The sequence below is a fragment of the Bidens hawaiensis genome, unplaced genomic scaffold (assembly GCF_021521415.1).
Source record: "Bidens hawaiensis isolate Kalapana, Puna unplaced genomic scaffold, B.hawaiensis_p1.1 tig00010302_1, whole genome shotgun sequence".
NCBI lineage: Eukaryota > Viridiplantae > Streptophyta > Magnoliopsida > Asterales > Asteraceae > Bidens > Bidens hawaiensis.
In genome coordinates this window covers 623,714-644,674 of record NW_027491781.1, presented here as the reverse complement: position 1 = coordinate 644,674, position 20,961 = coordinate 623,714, and the positions used below count along the sequence as shown (strand labels likewise).

General features: G+C 38.0%; 1 protein-coding gene and 2 pseudogenes across 1 annotated transcript; all 3 read right to left on the bottom strand.

Annotated features, from left to right (window-relative positions):
• Nucleotides 1-4,718: 4,718 nt before the first annotated feature.
• On the bottom strand, nucleotides 4,719-9,112 carry LOC143534733 (putative LRR receptor-like serine/threonine-protein kinase At1g05700). Its single transcript, XM_077029151.1, has 14 exons — nucleotides 9,022-9,112; nucleotides 8,616-8,964; nucleotides 7,825-7,978; nucleotides 7,511-7,736; nucleotides 7,093-7,240; nucleotides 6,950-7,021; nucleotides 6,605-6,676; nucleotides 6,438-6,518; nucleotides 6,190-6,344; nucleotides 5,892-6,097; nucleotides 5,700-5,826; nucleotides 5,558-5,614; nucleotides 5,281-5,470; nucleotides 4,719-5,199 (listed from the first exon to the last, which is right to left on the bottom strand). The coding sequence occupies exons 1-14, from the start codon at nucleotides 9,110-9,112 to the stop codon at nucleotides 4,827-4,829; spliced, it is 2,301 nt and encodes a 766-aa protein (XP_076885266.1). The 3' UTR covers nucleotides 4,719-4,826.
• Nucleotides 9,113-11,227: 2,115 nt separating this feature from the next.
• LOC143534732 (BTB/POZ domain-containing protein POB1 pseudogene) lies at nucleotides 11,228-16,814 on the bottom strand (annotated as a pseudogene).
• A 2,100-nt stretch (nucleotides 16,815-18,914) lies between these two features.
• On the bottom strand, nucleotides 18,915-20,403 carry LOC143534731 (BTB/POZ domain-containing protein POB1 pseudogene; annotated as a pseudogene).
• Between the last annotated feature and the right edge of the window lie 558 nt (nucleotides 20,404-20,961).

The following is a 20,961-nucleotide window of genomic DNA, read 5'->3' as shown; positions in this document are numbered from 1 at the left end:
ATACAGTATACTAGTATTAAAAAAGGGCAAAGACATTTGTCAATTATTTATTTTTAACACATTTATATTGTTTTTTGCATACGTCTCTGGATTTCTGTGTTTGATCATTTGTGAAGAACAAATCGAGTACATGTTTGGTCACGACTCTCTATATTCACAACTATATATTTTAGTCACTCGTGTCTTCTCACAAAAATAAATCAACAAGTTTGGTTTTTTAAAATCAAACTCATAATCTCCCAACAAATTTCAATGGTTATTCACTGTATTCTTGAATTTTTTATTTAAGGATATTGGTTTTAAATACTCACAACTTTGACTAATTGGTAGATAACACTTCTAACTTACGAATTGTTCCCCAACACTCCCAACTTTTAACATATTTTCTTCTAGCACTCCCGGAGTAACGAGACACTAACTACGTTAGTGTTTGAGGTAAAAAATGTCATTTTTCAAAGTTCAAGAGACAACATCAAACCTTTGTTATTTTATATTTCATCATCCATTTCCACCCAACCACCACGACACCACCCCTCTTCCTTCTTCCCTACCGACAACAACCAACCACCACCACTACTGACAGCCAACAACCACCATCGCCACTTACAGCCACCAATCACTTTAATAAACAACTCATAACATTTTTTTAGATATGTTTCCATCTAAGTGTTAGCATATATGATATATATGTTTTATAAATAGTTATTCTTATTCACGAAAATGAATTTGAAGAAGAAGAAGATAGATGAAGACGTAAGGTGAACCTCTTGGTGGGTGTTGCATAAGTGGTGGCAATTTGAAAACTCATAAATAAAGATGTTTATTTTGAAGAGACTTGATTATGAAGTCCACAATCCGCATACTTCTACTTATCTAATGTTTGGTCATATAAACATGACTTACAACTATCTCATAAATATGATTCAACTTATTGATAAACAACTGAATTAATCACATAATTAGTATAGGCGCGCAGTTGACTAATTCACTACTTTAAACAACTTCATACTTAGATTTTAACTAGTATAATCATCCATGATGTTGTTAGCTCCAATAAAGATGTAATTCTAGTTTTCCAAACAGAACTATGCATCAGACGTTCGCTCAACCACCAGACATAAATCTGTTTAAGCTTCAGATATAATTCACACAATTGATCTTTTCTGGTTAAGTCTAAATTATAAGCTTAGCAATGTCAAACTCATAGATTCGTTAATAAGCAGGCAATTAGCAATTCCAATGTAATAACGATAAATGAATCCTCGGACCTAAACATGATTAAAATTAGATTTAATTAGCATATATAATCATCAACGAATTCTCAATAGAAAAACTGTAGGCCTAATATTATATATTATTATTAAGATTGTGAATGTCTTTATATTTGCTTATAGTCGCTATATTGAGTACTCAGTAAGTTTATTTTGTACGGTAAAAGCCCAATGGGCAAGCCCACTTGGCCCATGTAATGACCTAAATATGAAGTATATATATACTAACTTATACCACATATTCTAGCCAACCACACTTGAAAATAAAACACCCACTTCAACAACCTCTCTTACTTTCTCTCATTTGAGTTTACAAAAACTAAGATCCGAGTGTTGTTAGTGATTTCCGCTAACTAACATCACGGATTGATTCGAGTAAGGTTGTGAGATCCATCTAGAGGACCTACAATATGTATAAGAGTTTTTGGCTCAACTTTTTGTGGTTTTCGGATTTTTATCTTAGTTTTTGGTGGATTTAAGGTTGTTTTTCGTGTTACTCATTTCTTTTAGAGTACTTTACAGCTTAGATCTTCATGAAAATCATCAAATATGTGTTTTTGGTGTTTTTGAGTTTGTGTATGGATTCAGATTCGGTTGAACAACAAATCTATGCCAATCTATTGGTTTTTAGACTAACTATGTCCTTTAGACTTTATTGTTATTATCTTTACAAAAAAAATTGATTACTTTTAAAGGAATCGAATAGATATTTTAACTATTATTTATTTTAATATTATTTTAATTAAATTATATTAAGAAAAAATCCGATTACTTTAAAAGAATCGAATAGATATTTTAATTATTATTTTATTTTAATATTATTTTAATCAATTTATATTAAAAAAATGATTACATTAAAAGGAATCGAATAGAATTTTTTTATTATTATTTTAATCAATTTATAAAAAATAGGGTCGATTACTGTAAAAGGAATCAAATAGATTTTTTAATTAGTATTTTATTTTAATATTTTATTAATCAATTTATATTAAAAAAAAGGATGGGGGTGGGGGGAATCGACTCATAAAAGAATCGAATTTGACTTTTTACCCGTTAACTTTGACTTTTTTATTATAAAAAACAAAATAAAAAATGTCTTACGTTCCTAAGCTTGGAGAAAATCTGGATATTAGGGAAAACCAAAAGAACATTTTAAATCGATTGCCTCTCTGATCAACAGGTATGTAGGGCTAATATTCTATATTATTATTAATATAGTACATGTCTTTATATTTGCTTATAGTCGCTGTATTAAGTATTAAGTACGTTTATTTTGTATAGTAAAGTTCAATGGGCAAGCCCACTTGGGCCCATGTAATGACCTAAATATGGAGTATATATATATTAACTTATATTCCATATTGTAGTCAACCACACTTAAAAATAAAACACCACTTCAACAACCTCTCTTACTTTCTCTCTTTTCTCACTTTTGAGTTTACAAAAACTAAGATCCGAGATCCGAGTGTTGTTAGTAATTTCCTCTAACTAACAACACAGATTGATCTAAGTAAGGTTGTGAGATCCATCTAGAGGACTTATAAAAACAACAAGATTTAATCCCGTTTTAGTTTCAATTCGTTTTATGTTTAACTAGTATTTATCCAGCGTGTTGCGCCGGGACAGGTCGTTAAAACTTAAAACCCGGGCAATGGTAAACCCAAGCGCTGTCGGTCGCATGTGTTGAGATGGTAAGTCGACGCGAATTGGCCGGTGTCGGTTACATGTGTTATTGTACAAGAACCAAAACCAAAATAAGAAAAATAATAAAATTTGAGGTGGACCAATGAGGTGGCGTCGGTCGGTAAAACTCGGGCTTTGATAAAACCTAACCCGGTGTCGGTTACATGTGTTATTGTACAAGAACCAAAACCAAAATAAGAAAAATAATAAAATTTGAGGTGGACCAATGAGGTGGCGTCGGTCGGTAAAACTCGGGCTTGAAGCGGTGAGTCTACGCGAATTCGGTTGGGTGTTTATGTCACGCTCGTTACTGTACCAGAACTAAAACAAAACAAAACCAGCATTCGGTCGGTTTTCATTACGTTTGTTACGGTACCGGAACTAAAACAAAACACGTTGAGTCTACTCGAATTCGATTGGTTTCGTCACGTTTGTTACGGTACCAGAACTAAAACAAAAACAAAACAAAAAACAAAATTGACAATCGGTCGGTTTTCGTTACGTTTGTTACGGGCCTAAACTAAAACAAACCAAAAAAAACCAACATGGTGTCGCAAAGTGGCCCAACCGGGACTTTGCGGCACCAAACTCTTTAATTGTATTATATAATAATTACTACCTAATCGGAGTAACACGATTGTTCTTATAGGTTGAACAAAAGCAGCTAATCGAACTCAACATCGATGAAATCCTCCTACTTCTCTTTTTGTACTCCAATGGCAAAACCACCACATGCACGATACAGTGAATGGAGTAAGTGAAGATCCATACCATTAGCCTCCAATTTGTCGTGTATTCCCGCCGTAAACCAAAATAAAGTTGCGAACGAAAGCGCCGCAAAGGCAAGGTTCCACAACGTTTCGAAAACAACAATGAGAAACGAATAGGCTCAATCTTCTCGCCATTTCTCCAAATGTAGCGCAAACGCTCCACGTCGGAGTGCGAAAAGACCTATAAGCATCAGAACTCTCGTCGGAGTTGTATCTCCTCCGACGGTGTTTTCCGGCACATAAGCCTTATATCCTCCGGCGAGAACTCTACTCTCATCCACGGCGGTGTTTACAGAAGTTGTAACGGTGACTTGACTTTCCGGCACAAAAGTTGTGTCTTCTGCGGCGGTGTTTTCCGGCACAAAAGTTGTGTTTTCAGTCAAAATCCCTAACTCCATTAGTTTTCGTCTGTAAAGTTAGTATGAAATGATAAAAATACCCTTATAATTAAATAGAGTAAAATGTTGTTTTCGTTTTTGTTGTTTGTTCACTTTTGCCAGATCCGTCCAAAATAAACTTATTTTCATTTATTTATGTCCTCATGGTTTCTAAAAGTTATAATTTACATCAACTTTACTAACACCGTTAGCCCTTGTCAAATAAGATAGTGTAATTTGACAAGAGTGTCCTTACTAACATCATTTTAATAAATTATAGATGTTGTCAGGATTCGTATGCATGTTTTAACACACTTAATTAATGTAACGAAAATAAATAAACGTACGAACCGATCCAAATCTGCAACACTGTAACACATTTTTATTTTTTGTTTAAACTTTGTTATGTTGTATGGTTAGTTTACAACAAAATTTGTATTTGTTTAAATCGAAAAAAAAATAGAACATCGGAAACTATATAATACAGTTTACCTTTTGCTTTATGTTAGATAAAGAAAACGGTTACATAGCCACAAATTAGGCAAAAGATTTTCTTGGTTGTAATTCAGTTTTTGCATTTAAATATTTATTTCTTTAGTTCAACTAACACACACATAAGTTATAAAGCCTTCTATTGGCATTGTAACTTCAAAATGCTATCTAGGAACATGACTTTATTGCAAAATGTGGAAAACATTAGACAAAAACACAAATTCAAGATTTGATTATCTAAGATTTGGACCCCCTATACTCTCCAAACTCAATGACATGTTATGATTTAGATTATTCGGTTTCGCCCCGTTCAAACAGTTCTTTAGATCCATCACCACATCATTCATGGTTGGCCTTTCGACGGACGAAGTCCCAACGCAGCTCATTGCCAACTCTACCACTTTCCACGCGGTATTAACATCGAAATCCCCATGCAACCGAGGATCGATTATATTTTCAACACTTCCTTTTTCAACCATAGATTTAACCCAATTAACTATGTATATATCCGTTGATATCGCTGGCTTGCCCGTAATCAACTCCAGTAATACTACTCCAAAACTATACACGTCACTTTTCTCGGTCAACCTGTTTGTTGTGAAATACCTACAAAACATAACTTATTTTTATTTAATTATGCAGACATTTTATTTGGAAAATGAAAAATGTAGAACAAAAGAAACTTACTCAGGGTCAAGGTAACCAGGAGTACCAGCGATTATCGTCGACACGTGTGTAGCACCTTCGGTTGTAAAAGCTCTAGACAGACCAAAATCTGCTAGTTTTGCTTGTAATTTCTCGTTTAATAATATGTTGGAACACTTTACGTCTCTATGGACAATTGATGGCTTGCAACCATGATGCATGTACTCTAATCCTGTTATACAAACCCATGGAATCGATAATACTTAAAAACCTATGTGCGGAAGACTAAATTGAAAGTAATCTGATTACGAATACGGACCTTGTGCTGCATCATATCCGATTTGTAGCCTTTCCTTCAAACTCAAAACATTCGTTCCTTCATCATTTCATGGAATGATTGCTATTAGTGATTTAAATTATCTAGAAAGGTTGATGTTTAAAAATATTTATATAAATGTTACCAAATAGATGATTTCCCAAGTTTCCATTAGACATGTACTCGTAGATAAGTCCCTTGTGGCTGCCTTCATCGCAGTACCCAATAAGCGACGTTATGTTTTTATGATGAACACTCGTCAGAAGGCTGACCTGTAAAGATTTGAATAAATAATTTTTGTTTAAAAAATAAGACTAACTTTTCATGGAAAACTTACTTCTGCCTGAAATTCCTTGTACCCTTGAGCCGATGATTCGGAAAGCATCTTCACAGCAGCTCGGGTATCCCCAATCAACCCACTAAACACCGTTCCAAATCCCCCTTTCCCAATAACAGAACTAAAGTTGTCTGTAATTCTTCGTACTTCTGAATATGTGAAACGTTGATTTTTTGGTTCATTAAACTCGTCTCTTATGCTGGAATCTGCATTCATTAGTTAAAATCTTTGTTTCATTTCCTATGATTTTCTTTGTTTAATATGTATGTCTTATAAGGTTAACAATATTAAAACCGACCTTGTGTTCGTCTTCTTTTAGTTATCCATAGGACGGTTGCTACGACCAATACCAGGAATAAAGAAGCAATTGTTGCTATCACTATTGTAACAACTTTTTTATGCTTATTGTTTTTACATGAACCCTTGGGACAGTGATCACTATCTGCTTCAATACTGATAATTTAAAAAATGAGATGAGTGTTGATTTGTTCTATTTTGTTTTTATATAATTATATTGTTGCCCGAAAAAACGAACAAGTAGCTGACCTCAGCATTAATGAGCCACTCTTTGCCTTTTTTAGGAGTTCCGCTGGTAGGGGTCTTGCGAAATTATTTCCTGTTAAGTTGCTATAAGAAAGACCATGCTTAAGACTATTATATAACATTTAAAATTATTAAAAACTTTTGTCTAGATCTATGACAAGGTAACTCACAGAATTCTCAAGAAATTAAGAGAAGCAAGAAACTTTGGTACACTTCCCGTCAAGTTATTGTAGGACAGATCCCTGAAAATGGAATTAACACAAAGTTCAAGGTAGATTGAATGACTATTTCTTTTTGCTTACCAAATGACAATAATGCCCTTGAAAATTGGGTCCATCAATGATGTTTATTAATGTTAGTTGTGTGTGTTTAAGGGTAAATTTGGAATTTGGCTAATAAATTTTGAAAGTGGGCATATTAATGGGACAAACAAAAAAAAGGAAATATTGACATCTTTAATGGGACGGAGCTAGGGAGTATATGATAGACTACAATAATATAAGAATAGCACTTACAATGATTGTAGCATTGTGAGATTAGCAAAAGCCGGAGCTATCTTTCCACTCAATCCGCTGAAGGACAAGTTCCTAAATTTGAAGTTTGTTAAAGAAGTTATTGATAGGTTTGATGAAGCTATGGTTGTGTATGGAATACTTACATGGATATGATCCTAAGATTATCTGTATCATTGTAGCTGCAGTTAATACCATCCCAAATAGAGGCACGCGGAACACACGGATCGCCTTGCCAGTTTCTTTTTAACCCATATGTTGACTTGATACTCCACATTGCTTTGGCTAATTTACAACACCACAGTGAAGATAAGATAGAATATCAACTAACCATATTTACAACAAAATATACAAATAGAAAATGTTGCACAAAAAATTGTTTCGGTCATGACGTGTACAATTTACAAAACTTGATTTGAACCCGAATCTAGTTTGATTCGTTACTAAATCCCAACCTAGTAATTTTGCCGCCTAGATATATCTAAATATATAAAAGTAAAACACTGCAAGAAATTAAGAATAATAAAAAGCATATATTCTACTAGTAAATGATAAATATCTTACCACATTGGTCATCTGTTTGTCCCTGTTGGAGGTGTACTAGTTTAAAAAGCTCGATTGCGTTAACCATAGGAGGAAGTGTTGATCTTTTTGTTCCATGTATCTTAAGTTCATGCGATAATGAACCAGAAAACTGAATGAACCATGTCATAACATCGTAATCATTATCAGAATATGGTCCACCCCAGAACCCCGTCCGCATAAATGCTGAACTCTCTGGTCTGGTTTCCTATTTTATCTTCAACAATATTAAGGTACATCAAAAACTCCTCGGTTTTATTAATAGCCGTCCATGAATACAATATATCGTCTGTTGCCTTCGTGGGTGTGACGGCGGTGATCAAGACTTTTGATGGTATATTTTCCATTGTAAATATCGATAAATTATTGGGACGAGAAACTTTTACGTCTGTATATTCAAAAGAAGGATATCCAGGATTCCATATTCTATCGTATTTGTCATCTTTATACCTGCATCAACAATATATAGGTTGGGCATAGATAACTAAGTTTTGGAAAAAAAGATTCCAACATGTGACAAAAAGTACTCGCTTTGAGTCTTTGACCGATAACTAAACCGAACCACTTACCCCCCCCCCCCCGAATATTTTTTCAATTAGTTGGTTGCACATGGGTTAAGATTATACATGAATAACTTGAAAGTTAAATGCTGACCTGACTGTTTCAGATGTGCCAAAATTTTCGCGTGCGACTAGAGTCAGTGATTGTAAATTTAATGAATACATGGAGGTATCCAAAAGCCTTAATTCTAATGCTGAAATGAAAGGGTTTCCAAGACCTATATTTACAAGGCACACATGAATGTAATCTGATGAAGCGAGATGTATAATCTCGCAGTCGTTTTCAGATAAAAAGGGCGCATAACTAAATTCAACTCTACACCAATGATCGTTTCCAAGGTAAACGTCGAACTGTGGAGGTTGACCTTTGAAGTCATGGTTCCCATACATAAACCTCGCCCGTATCAAATACCTATTGCCTTTCCCTTGTACCGGTCTACACATGAATGTAATCTGATGAAGCGAGATGTATAATCTCGCAGTCGTTTTCAGATAAAAAGGGCGCATAACTAAATTCAACTCTACACCAATGATCGTTTCCAAGGTAAACGTCGAACTGTGGAGGTTGACCTTTGAAGTCATGGTTCCCATACATAAACCTCGCCCGTATCAAATACCTATTGCCTTTCCCTTGTACCGGTCTAAGCGTGTAGCAGTTTCTAGTGTTTTCAGGAAAACTTCTTACAGTGTTGAGCTGGTAATCCAGGTTGCTGTATTTATAAATTGATAATATCTCTAGATTTATGCCACTGTCTATGAAGCCCGTGTCCGAAACATAGTTTATTCCTGATGTATTATCAGTGTATTTTGTACCTTCTGGTATTCCACAATCTATGCTTATGAAACCTGCAAAGAAATATAAAACGAAAATAGAAACGTTAATAAATGTAGTTCATAAAAACATTCCATTTATAAAAATAATTTGTTGAGTACCTGATTGATCATCCAGAGCATGAACCATAGCTAAGGTAAGAGCTACTTGAATAATCGACAACACAGAATATAAATTTTTGAATAATGCCATTTTTACAACAACAACACCGGGTTGAAATCGTTATGTTGTCAATCTTGACAAGACATATATATGCAATGATGTTTAAGATAATTAGTTTTTAAATATCAAGTTGCTTGTATAAAACATGCTTATAGGATTTAAAAACTAGTGTTTATGATGGAATCTAGAATTTAGACTACTTCTAGCGATTACTAGATAGAAAACCGCGCACTACTTCACTTCCAATGATTATCTTCAGCTAAGGGATTTGGGCAGGAACCAAAGACCACTTGAATTTGCTCCAAGGATGCGTTGGGTCTGTCGCGTTTCCTTCTTTGGGTAACACCCTTAACCAGGTTTGTATCGTGTAATGAACTAGTTCTTAATCTTTAACGGTGACTAGAAAATAAGTAAAAAATTTGTAACATTAAGTGATTATGATGGGAGATTTATTTAGTTTAAATTTTATGTGATAATGAGTTTAATAAGTCTACCTTTTAGTTTTATGCTTTAAAAGTTCATTTTTTTTGTATATATTAATAGAATCAACTAGCTTTAATTAAGATGCTTAAGGGAATTTTTGCTGCTATATGATGCAACACCACTAATTGCTCTGATTAGTATATAATTAGGCTGCAGTTTATGTTTGTCCACTACCATGAAATTTCACTTGCTGTCATGAGTTGACATGGAGACTACAACTTAAAATATTATACTATGGATTAATACTTTCGACCCGTTCTATTTTTAACTTTATTTTTTTTCATTTGACTCGTTTAAAAGTAAACGGGCAGTAACCCGTTCTTCATTCAACAATCCGTAGTAAGTAGTAAGGCATTAACAATACGGGGTGCCCAAAATGCGCCTTAAACTTCGTTTAATTCATAGCTGTTAACGGTTTGACCAGTTCAACCTAAATGATAGCAAGAGGAAGCGGAGCTTTATCCACTATAGCAAGCGTTCAAGGACGCGTGGGCAGGGTCCCATGGTCCTTTTCTTTTGTGTTAACCATGACAACCTATTACCAGAAAAGATATGACCCCGTCAATACCATGCTAACCTACGAGAACATGTAAATATTCAGCTTGTGGTGGGTTGTTTGTTTTGAAATAAATAGCCTAACATCATGGTGTATGTCATGATGCAATATAAAATTTTAAGTTTTTGGAGGTTCTATACACAAGTTTTATAATTATTGAATATGTGGCCATGTATAAATTTCATAATAAACTTCGTAAAGTTTATAAACCGTACAAGCACAAGATGACAACATAGGCACATAGCAAAATCACAAATACTTTGAAAGCAAATCTCAAGCTATAAATTAATTAATTAATCAATTATAGAATTAAGTTCAAAAAACCAAAATAAATGGCTATTAACAACTTTGGTGGAACTAGTTTTATACCAGTTTGCTATACTAATTTAGCAAACTTTGGAAAGAATCTAATGTGTTATGTAATTTTTTTGGGTAGAAAGATGTTTAAGATAATTTTCTTTGTAAGATAGGAACCTAATTAAGTAAACTTTAAGTGAATAATATAAAATCACGTGAAATATCTAATTAAGTAGCTTAGTAGTAGGAAGCTTGGGTTCTCCAGTGGAGACTCAAGTTTGAATAATTGAATCTCACTTGTCATTTTCTGGTGAATATTGGCTATAAAGTATTTGAGCTAGGGAACGCCCAAGTCAAAAACTGAAGTCAGCGTGACCCCAATTAAGGCAACATAGTCTGGCTAGAGTGTGGCATCGGGGCTCTCTAATTTTGAAGAGTGCGGTAGCCTAAATACAAAGAGGTCTTAAATCTATTGACATCAATAAATTCCCATTAAAGTGATGAGAATTCAAACCTGTTCGAGAGCATTTAGTTATGGCGGTATAAAATATTAGGATGTGTGTTGACATATTCTAAAAATAGTAGTTAAGTATGATTTTAAGAATTATAAATTATTTGCTATATAGCATCTTTAATACTATATAATCATAACTACTAAACCAAAATCAAACGATAATAATGCATATCAAAATGCATTTAACCAAAAATAGTCTAATTACCCAATCTCTTATTAAAAATCAAGTCTAAAAACCATTGTTCAACCTAACCTAAATTACTCCACTATGAAAAATGTGTTTGGTGTTGGTTTCTCAACATCTACCAGTAAGCTCAAGCCTAACATGATGAACATCATCAATGAAATAGACGCTATCTTCCCCGATAAAACAAGTCCGCGGAATTTTAAACAAAATTAGGCACCTAAGCGCCTTTTCACCCGGAAGTGTATAACTCCTTGTGAATTTGCTAACAAACCCATCATCAGCGAGTTTTGACCTTGCTGCAAACTCATAGTCAAACGCAAAAGCACCCGCCTCTTTTCTTAGCACAACCAAAAAAAGTGCGAAACGGTCCATGTAACATTGGCCCATGAAATAAAACCTTTGACCACCCAAGTTAGATACTTCTGAATAAAACTTTTCCAATGGAAGCAAGCTTGCACACATGTCACGCTTTAAATCTAAGTACACCACACAATGTAGTCGTGGTTGTTTGAATTCAATCATCTTAATGGATTGGTACTCGTAGACCCGTTCCACGAACCTATGGTTAAGATTAGAGTTTTCATTACTTATATATGTATGTGGAACACGGGATTTGAAAGTAATTGCTTCCGATACCACCATTTTGGCATATTCAGGGTCGAACTCCTTGCAAGTGAGAAGTTTTGTAAGCTTTATACGTGACATGCATGGGTAACGAATAAACTTTGCAAGGCGGGTTGCGATAGTTTCACGACGATCCTTTATTTTAGGGTACTGGGTCCTTGCCCAATTGAGAACAAAGCAGTTAACTGTATCTTCCGATGTGACTTGGAGATCATCACTCGCTATAATTGCTTCCGCACCAGCAAGCGGCAAACGAAGAATTTCATCTTTAAACCTGTCATTAATAAATTAAATTTTAGATTATTGACATTCTGGATGTAGTTTTTATGATAACTGAATAATTGCATGATTATATGAAGAATATTACATGGCTTATATAAGCCGATTACAGCATAAGGAATTAATGTACAAGAGGTCATCTAGGCTGATTTACAGGAGGACATCAAGGCTAAGGTTATGATGGTCAACAACCTCCACAATATTATCTAAAAATACATTGGCTGTTAAAATAGAAACAACTAATTAACATTATTATTATTACCAATATTATCTGTCGAAGCACGAGATGAATCTGACCTGATCCATGACGATGTTTCCACGGATTTCGAGATGAACGAACCACGTCTTGATCTTCTTCTCCGGCTGGTTGGGATCTGCAATGACTTTTTGGGGGTGTGGAGGTGACCGCTAAGAAATCTCCAGGATCTCTTGTTCACAGACACAAAAATATGGTGGTGGCTCTTATTGAGAATGACCAACCCCTAATAAGAAGGTGGAGACCTCCTTATATAGGGAGCCTCATGGCCACCATCATGGTACCCTAATGGGCCTAGCCCAGTTAGGGTTACCTCCACAAAACCCTCTCAGCCCAATAACATTGTATTAGTCCATATAATAAAATAAGCCAAACATAATAAATTTAGGGTCGTAAAACCGGGTTTAGTACCATACCCCTACAAGCCCCCCCAAGTCCAGCGTTGCTCCTGGGCGCGCAAGCGTTTAGGTGGAGCGCTGGACTTTATGAGGTGTGTTAGGGCGTGAGGCGGTTTTTACCCTTTTCTTCGGCCTTATCTTTATTGTCTTTGAGTTTTGGGAGGTTTTCTTCATGATGGTGACGTGTTGTGGTTTTTATGATAATGATGGTGCACTAGCATGAATAAGATACAGCACGCCGAATAATAAAAGCCTGCGCGCGAGGCGACTTACAGGCTATGAGAATAATAAAGCTTGCGCGCGAGGCGACTTATGAGCTATGAGAATAATAAAAGCTTGCGCGCGAGTCGACTTACGAGCCATAAGAATAATAAAGCTTGCGCGCATGAGGCGACTTACGAGCTGTAAAAATAATGAAGCCTGCGCGCGAGGCGACTTATGGATCTATGAGAATAATGAAGCCTGCGCGCGTGGCGTCTTACGAGCTATAAGAATAATAAAAGCTTGCGCGCGAGGCGTCTTACGAGCTATAAGAATAATAAAAGCTTGCGCGCGAGGCGTTATACGAGCTATATGAATAATAAAGCTTGCGCGCGTGAGGCGACTTACGAGCTGTAAAAATAATGAAGCCTGCGCGCGAGGCGACTTACGGATCTATGAGAATAATGAAGCCTGCGCGCGTGGCGTCTTACGAGCTATAAGAATAATAAAAACTTGCGCGCGAGGCGTCTTACGAGCTATAAGAATAATAAAAGCTTGCGCGCAAGGCGTCTTTCGAGCTATATGAACAATAAAGCTTGCGCACGTGAGGCGACTTACGAGCTGTAAAAATAATGAAGCCTGCGCGCGAGGCGACTTACGGATCTATGAGAATAATGAAGCCTGCGCGCGTGGCGTCTTACGAGCTATAAGAATAATAAAAGCTTGCGCGCGAGGCGTCTTACGAGCTATATGAATAATAAAGCTTGCGCGCGTGAGGCGACTTACGAGCTGTAAAAATAATGAAGCCTGCGCGCGAGGCGACTTACGGATCTATGAGAATAATGAAGCCTGCGCGCGAGGCGTCTTACGAGCTATAAGAATAATAAAAGCTTGAGCGCGAGGCGTCTTACGAGCTATAAGAATAATAAAGCCCGCGCGCGTGAGGCGACTTACGAGCTGTAAAATAATGAGGCCTGCGCGCGAGGCGACTTACGGATCTATGAGAATAATGAAGCCTGCGCGCGTGGTGTCTTACGGATCTATGAGAATAATGAAGCCTGCGCGCGTGGCGTCTTACGAGCTATAAGAATAATAAAGCTTGCGCGCGTGAGGCGACTTACGAGCTGTAAAAATAATGAAGCCTGCGCGCGAGGCGACTTACGGATCTATGAGAATAATGAAGCCTGCGCGCGTGGCGTCTTACGAGCTATAAGAATAATAAAAGCTTACGCGCGAGGCGACTTACGAGCTATAAAATGATGATAATGACTGGCCTACAAGGGCCTCCTCCGCGCAGGATGAATATCCCGGCCTGTTTTCAAAATAATAATGGAGGCACAAATGGCCAGATAATAATAATGATGTCATAGGTGTTTGTGCGGCTCGTAGCCGAACCTGCAAAAACATGTTAACTAAAAGTGGATGTATTGCATGGTTCCCATCCTCGAGCAAATTATGAGGTGTGCCCAACCTTTTAGCTTGGCGCGTGGCCTATGGGTTTATGAGGATTCCCAACCTTTAAGTTTGGCGCGTAGCCATATGGGATATTATGAGGATTCCCAACCTTTAAGTATGGCGCGTAGCCATATGGGATATTATGAGGATTCCCAACCTTTAAGTATGGCGCGTAGCCATATGGGATATTATGAGGATTCCCAACCTTTAAGTATGGCGCGTAGCCATATGGGATATTATGAGGATTCCCAACCTTTAAGTATGGCGCGTAGCCATATGGGTACAATCATGGTTGTTCTTATCCTGATTTGGATTAGACTGTTCATTTGTTATGTCGCTTACGCGCGGCCTGCGCAATGTCTCTTTTATTCTCACGCGCATATGTGGTGCGTGAGCGTGCATGATGCGTGAGCATCTAATATGCATGAGCATACGTGAAGCCCAATAACATATGTGATGCGTGAGCACGTGATATGCGTGAGCATATGTGGTATGCGTGAGCATACGTGGTACGCGTGAGCATACGTGGTACGCGTGAGCATACGTGGTACGCGTGAGCATGCGTGATGCGTGAGCATGTGATATGCGCCACGAGCATAGGTTTTGGCTGTCTTCATGAGCATGTGATATGCGTGAGCTGTGGCGTAGAGTAATCGCCGGGAGCGCGCATGCGACCCGCTGTGGCGTAGAGTGATCGCCGGGAGCGCGCATGCGACCCGCTGTGGCGTAGAGTGATCGCCGGGAGCGCGCATGCGACCCGCTGTGACGTAGAGTGATCGCCGGGGGCGCGCATGCGACCCGCTGTGGCGTAGAGTGATCGCCGGGGGCGCGCACGCGACCCGCTGTGGCGTAGAGTGATCGCCGGGAGCGCGCATGCGGCCCGCTGTGGCGTAGATCGCCGGGAGCGCGCATGCGGCCCGCTGTGGCGTAGATCGCCGGGAGCGCGCATGCGGCCCGCTATGGCGTAGAGTGATCGCCGGGAGCGCGCATGCGGCCCGCTGTGGCGTAGATCGCCGGGAGCGCGCATGCGGCCCGCTATGGCGTAGAGTGATCGCCGGGAGCGCGCATGCGACCCGCTGTGGCGTAGAGTGATCGCCGGGAGCGCGCATGCGGAATCCGAAGTTGATCCACAGGGAGCGATTTTGATCCGCGGTGGCGCGCACGATCTAGAGATTTTGAATATCCACATCAGGTAGGTTTTATGTAAAACCAACAGATCTAATAGGATTTATAGATCTATGAATATGAAGTGTGACTGTTGCTCAAACGAACCCAGATCTGAAAAAATCATAACTAGATTTGGTATATTTCACTTAGAAAAAACACAGATCTAAGGGTTTTCCCTAAAAGTTCGGTGGTATTTCTTCCTGTGTATTTCCAGATCTGGAAGTATTTTTTAGATCTACGGATTTTTGGATTTCCATAGAACATATCTGAAAGAAGAAACCGTAGACCCGAGATATTGATGAAAAGATCGGAGGGCCGAGACGAGAAGCGAAGCGTGGTTCATTGCCCTCCCACGGATGGCGCCAATGTCGAAGCACGAGATGAATCTGACCTGATCCATGACGATGTTTCCACGGATTTCGAGATGAACGAACCACGTCTTGATCTTCTTCTCCGGCTGGTTGGGATCTGCAATGACTTTTTGGGGGTGTGGAGGTGACCGCTAAGAAATCTCCAGGATCTCATGTTCACAGACACAAAAATATGGTGGTGGCTCTTATTGAGAATGACCAACCCCTAATAAGGAGGTGGAGACCTCCTTATATAGGGAGCCTCATGGCCACCATCATGGTACCCTAATGGGCCTAGCCCAGTTAGGGTAACCTCCACAAAACCCCCTCAGCCAATAACATTGTATTAGTCCATATAATAAAATAAGCCAAACATAATAAATTTAGGGTCGTAAAACCGGGTTTAGTACCATACCCCTACATTATCTTTGATAGTTTTGAGGAAGCTTAATTACTTGGTTATGTCTTTGTAATGGACCGCATAGAACTGCTTGGCAGCAACAGTCAGCAGCCGAAATGCCCCACTCGTTAAAATAGTGGAAGGGAGATCAAGATAAACTAATACAGATGCAGGTGACATAGGTAGATTTCTTAATAAACGGCTGCAATATCTCACACATGAAGCAACATCATATTTGTCCGCAGCCAATATTACATCAAGCACCGCAGGAGCACTTGCAGCTGTTAAGTTATTGCTATATATAAACTTCAATAATTCCATGAGACCAGCTTCCTCTGTTGAATAATATAAAACTATAAATCACACACAAATGTAAAACTTATAAAAGATGATCGATCACTACAAACCCGAGGCATTAATGTGTAATGTTGCATAGCGTTGTTCGGACTCTCTCATCCCGTTTGAAAACAACTGCATGAAACCAATACCAAAATTTATATGAAAAGAAAAAGGGAAAGAAAATCACGAATTCAGAGTAATGTAAAATCACCTTAAAGAAAAATGGACTTCTTGGAAAAATTTTTAGAAATGGGAAAAATGAAAGAAATGAAATGGTTTATAGGAGAGAGAATTTTTTTTTGTGTTTCTAGGTGTTCCGCCATTTGAAATGGCGGAACCCACACTGGTTGCAGAGCATGTCAGAAATTGTCTGGTAAGATGGAGGTTTTTCTGGTGTTCTGCCATTTCAAATGGCGGAAGTCACTTATTTTCCACGTGTTCTGCCATTTGAAATGACGGAACACCATTTTTACCCCCTTTATGCACTTCCACCATTTCAACTGGCGGAAGTGAATAGTAATATTCTGACACTCGCCTGACGAGGCGTTTGACCACACTATTCACTTATGCCATTTCAAATGGCGGAAGTGAACAATACTTTATATTATTATTTTCTTTTATAGCATTTTTTTCTTAAATTTTTTTATTTGAAAAATATATTTTTAAATTTTAATACTAATTTAAAATATATTAAAATTAAAAAATATATTTTTCAAATAAATTTTTAAAAAAAATAACTATAAAAGAAAATAATAATATATATATTAAATTTTTAAAATATATTTTTGAAATTAAAATTTTTAAGAAAAGTAATGCTATGTTAGAAAATGATCGCCATTTGAAATGGCATAAGTGAACAGTGTGGTTGTTCTTATCCTGATTTGGATTAGACTGTTCATTTGTTATGTCGCTTACGCGCGGCCTGCGCAATGTCTCCTTTATTCTCACGCGCAGATGTGGTGCGTGAGCGTGCATGATGCGTGAGCATCTAATATGCATGAGCATACGTGAAGCCCAATAACATATGTGATGCGTGAGCATGTGATATGCGTAAGCATATGTGGTATGCGTGAGCATACGTGATACGCGTGAGCATGCGTGATACGCGTGAGCATGCGTGATGCGTGAGCATGTGATATGCGCCACGAGCATAGGTTTTGGCTGTCTTCATGAGCATGTGATATGCGTGAGCTGTGGCGTAGAGTGATCGCCGGGGGCGCGCATGCGACCCGCTGTGGCGTAGAGTGATCGCCGGGGGCGCGCATGCGACCCGCTGTGGCGTAGAGTGATCGCCGGGGGCGCGCATGCGACCCGCTGTGGCGTAGAGTGATCGCCGGGAGCGCGCATGCGGCCCGCTGTGGCGTAGATCGCCGGGAGCGCGCATGCGGCCCGCTGTGGCGTAGAGTGATCGCCGGGAGCGCGCATGCGACCCGCTGTGGCGTAGAGTGATCGCCGGGAGCGCGCATGCGGAATCCGAAGTTGATCCACAGGGAGCGATTTTGATCCGCGGTGGCGCGCACGATCTAGAGATTTTGAATATCCACATCAGGTAGGTTTTATGTAAAACCAACAGATCTAATAGGATTTATAGATCTATGAATATGAAGTGTGACTGTTGCTCAAACGAACCCAGATCTGAAAAAATCATAACTAGATTTGGTATATTTCACTTAGAAAAAACACAGATCTAAGGGTTTTCCCCAAAAGTTCGGTGGTATTTCTTCCTGTGTATTTCCAGATCTGGAAGTATTTTTTAGATCTACGGATTTTTGGATTTCCATAGAACATATCTGAAAGAAGAAACCGTAGACCCGAGATATTGATGAACAGATCGGAGGGCCGAGACGAGAAGCGAAGCGTGGTTCATTGCCCTCCCACGGATGGCGCCAATGTCGAAGCACGAGATGAATCTGACCTGATCCATGACGATGTTTCCACGGATTTCGAGATGAACGAACCACGTCTTGATCTTCTTCTCCGGCTGGTTGGGATCTGCAATGACTTTTTGGGGGTGTGGAGGTGACCGCTAAGAAATCTCCAGGATCTCTTGTTCACAGACACAAAAATATGGTGGTGGCTCTTATTGAGAATGACCAACCCCTAATAAGGAGGTGGAGACCTCCTTATATAGGGAGCCTCATGGCCACCATCATGGTACCCTAATGGGCCTAGCCCAGTTAGGGTTACCTCCACAAAACCCCCTCAGCCCAATAACATTGTATTAGTCCATATAATAAAATAAGCCAAACATAATAAATTTAGGGTTGTAAAACCAGGTTTAGTACCATAGCCCTACATTATCTTTGATAGTTTTGAGGAAGCTTAATTACTTGGTTATGTCTTTGTAATGGACCGCATAGAACTGCTTGGCAGCAACAGTCAGCAGCCGAAATGCCCCACTCGTTAAAATAGTGGAAGGGAGATCAAGATAAACTAATACAGATGCAGGTGACATAGGTAGATTTCTTAATAAACGGCTGCAATATCTCACACATGAAGCAACATCATATTTGTCCGCAGCCAATATTACATCAAGCACCGCAGGAGCACTTGCAGCTGTTAAGTTATTGCTATATATAAACTTCAATAATTCCATGAGACCAGCTTCCTCTGTTGAATAATATAAAACTATAAATCACACACAAATGTAAAACTTATAAAAGATGATCGATCACTACAAACCCGAGGCATTAATGTGTAAGGTTGCATAGCGTTGTTCGGACTCTCTCATCCCGTTTGAAAACAACTGCATGAAACCAATACCAAAATTTATATGAAAAGAAAAAGGGAAAGAAAATCACGAATTCAGAGTAATGTAAAATCACCTTAAAGAAAAATGGACTTCTTGGAAAAATTTTTAGAAATGGGAAAAATGAAAGAAATGAAATGGTTTATAGGAGAGAGAATTTTTTTTTGTGTTTCTAGGTGTTCCGCCATTTGAAATGGCGGAACCCACACTGGTTGCAGAGCATGTCAGAAATTGTCTGGTAAGCTGGAGGTTTTTCTGGTGTTCTGCCATTTCAAATGGCGGAAGTCACTTATTTTCCACGTGTTCTGCCATTTGAAATGGCGGAACACCATTTTTACCCCCTTTATGCACTTCCGCCATTTCAACTGGCGAAAGTGAATAGTAATATTCTGACACTCGCCTGACGAGGCGTTTGACCACACTATTCACTTATGCCATTTCAAATGGCGGAAGTGAACAATACTTTATATTATTATTTTCTTTTATAGTATTTTTTTCTTAAATTTTTTTATTTGAAAAATATATTTTTAAATTTTAATACTAATTTAAAATATATTAAAATTAAAAAATATATTTTTCAAATAAATTTTAAAAAAAAAATAACTATAAAAGAAAATAATAATATATATATTAAATTTTTAAAATATATTTTTGAAATTAAAATTTTTAAGAAAAGTAATGCTATGTTAGAAAATGATAATATAAAGAACTGTTCACTTCCGCCATTTGAAATGGCATAAGTGAACAGTGTGGTCAAACAACTTATCAGACACGTGTCAGAATATTACTATTCACTTCCGCCATTTGAAATGGCGGAAGTGCAATAATTGAATAGGGGCAGGCTATAAAGGGGGGAAAGTGGTGTTCCGCCATTTCAAATGGCGGAACACATGGAAAATAAGTGACTTCCGCCATTTGAAATGACGGAACACCAGAAAAACCTCCAACTCACCAGACAATTTCTGACACGCTCTGCAACCAGTGTGGGTTCCGCCATTTCAAATGGCGGAACACCTAGAAACACAAAAAGATTTCTCTCTCCTATAAACCATTTCATCCCTTTCATTTTTCCTATTTCAAAAAATTTTTCGGACTTCTTGCGGCTAAAATTGGTGAGCTAATATGTAAGGTTTTATCTCTTACTGCAACTTGAATCAATGTAAATGGACAAATTATAACCAATAAGTTAACCTATATGGAAAATTCTCAAAATGTCTTATTAACAGAAGAGATATATCGGTTTGTCTCATAAATAAAAGTTTTCATAAATGTCCCCTACAAACATGTCTTTGACTACGTGTTATGCTTTCACGCGTCTTTCATGACATGTTAGCCTTCAATGCGCATCTTTCACGACCTTTAGCCTCCAACGTGCGTCTTTAATGATATTTTAGCCTCTAATGCGTCTTTCACGACATGTTTGCCCTATCAATTGTTTTTTTATTATTTCATTGTTATAGCTACTTTTACTCATATTTGGTTTTTTAATAACTTGTAATGCATAGAGTTTTATGAAGTTTCAAGTATACCGTTGAGACGTGTTTATTTTTATCTACGTGTTGGCATAAACTTTACTTAAAACGAGTCTGGTCAAATTTTATTGAACATTTCAGTTTTGAGTAAA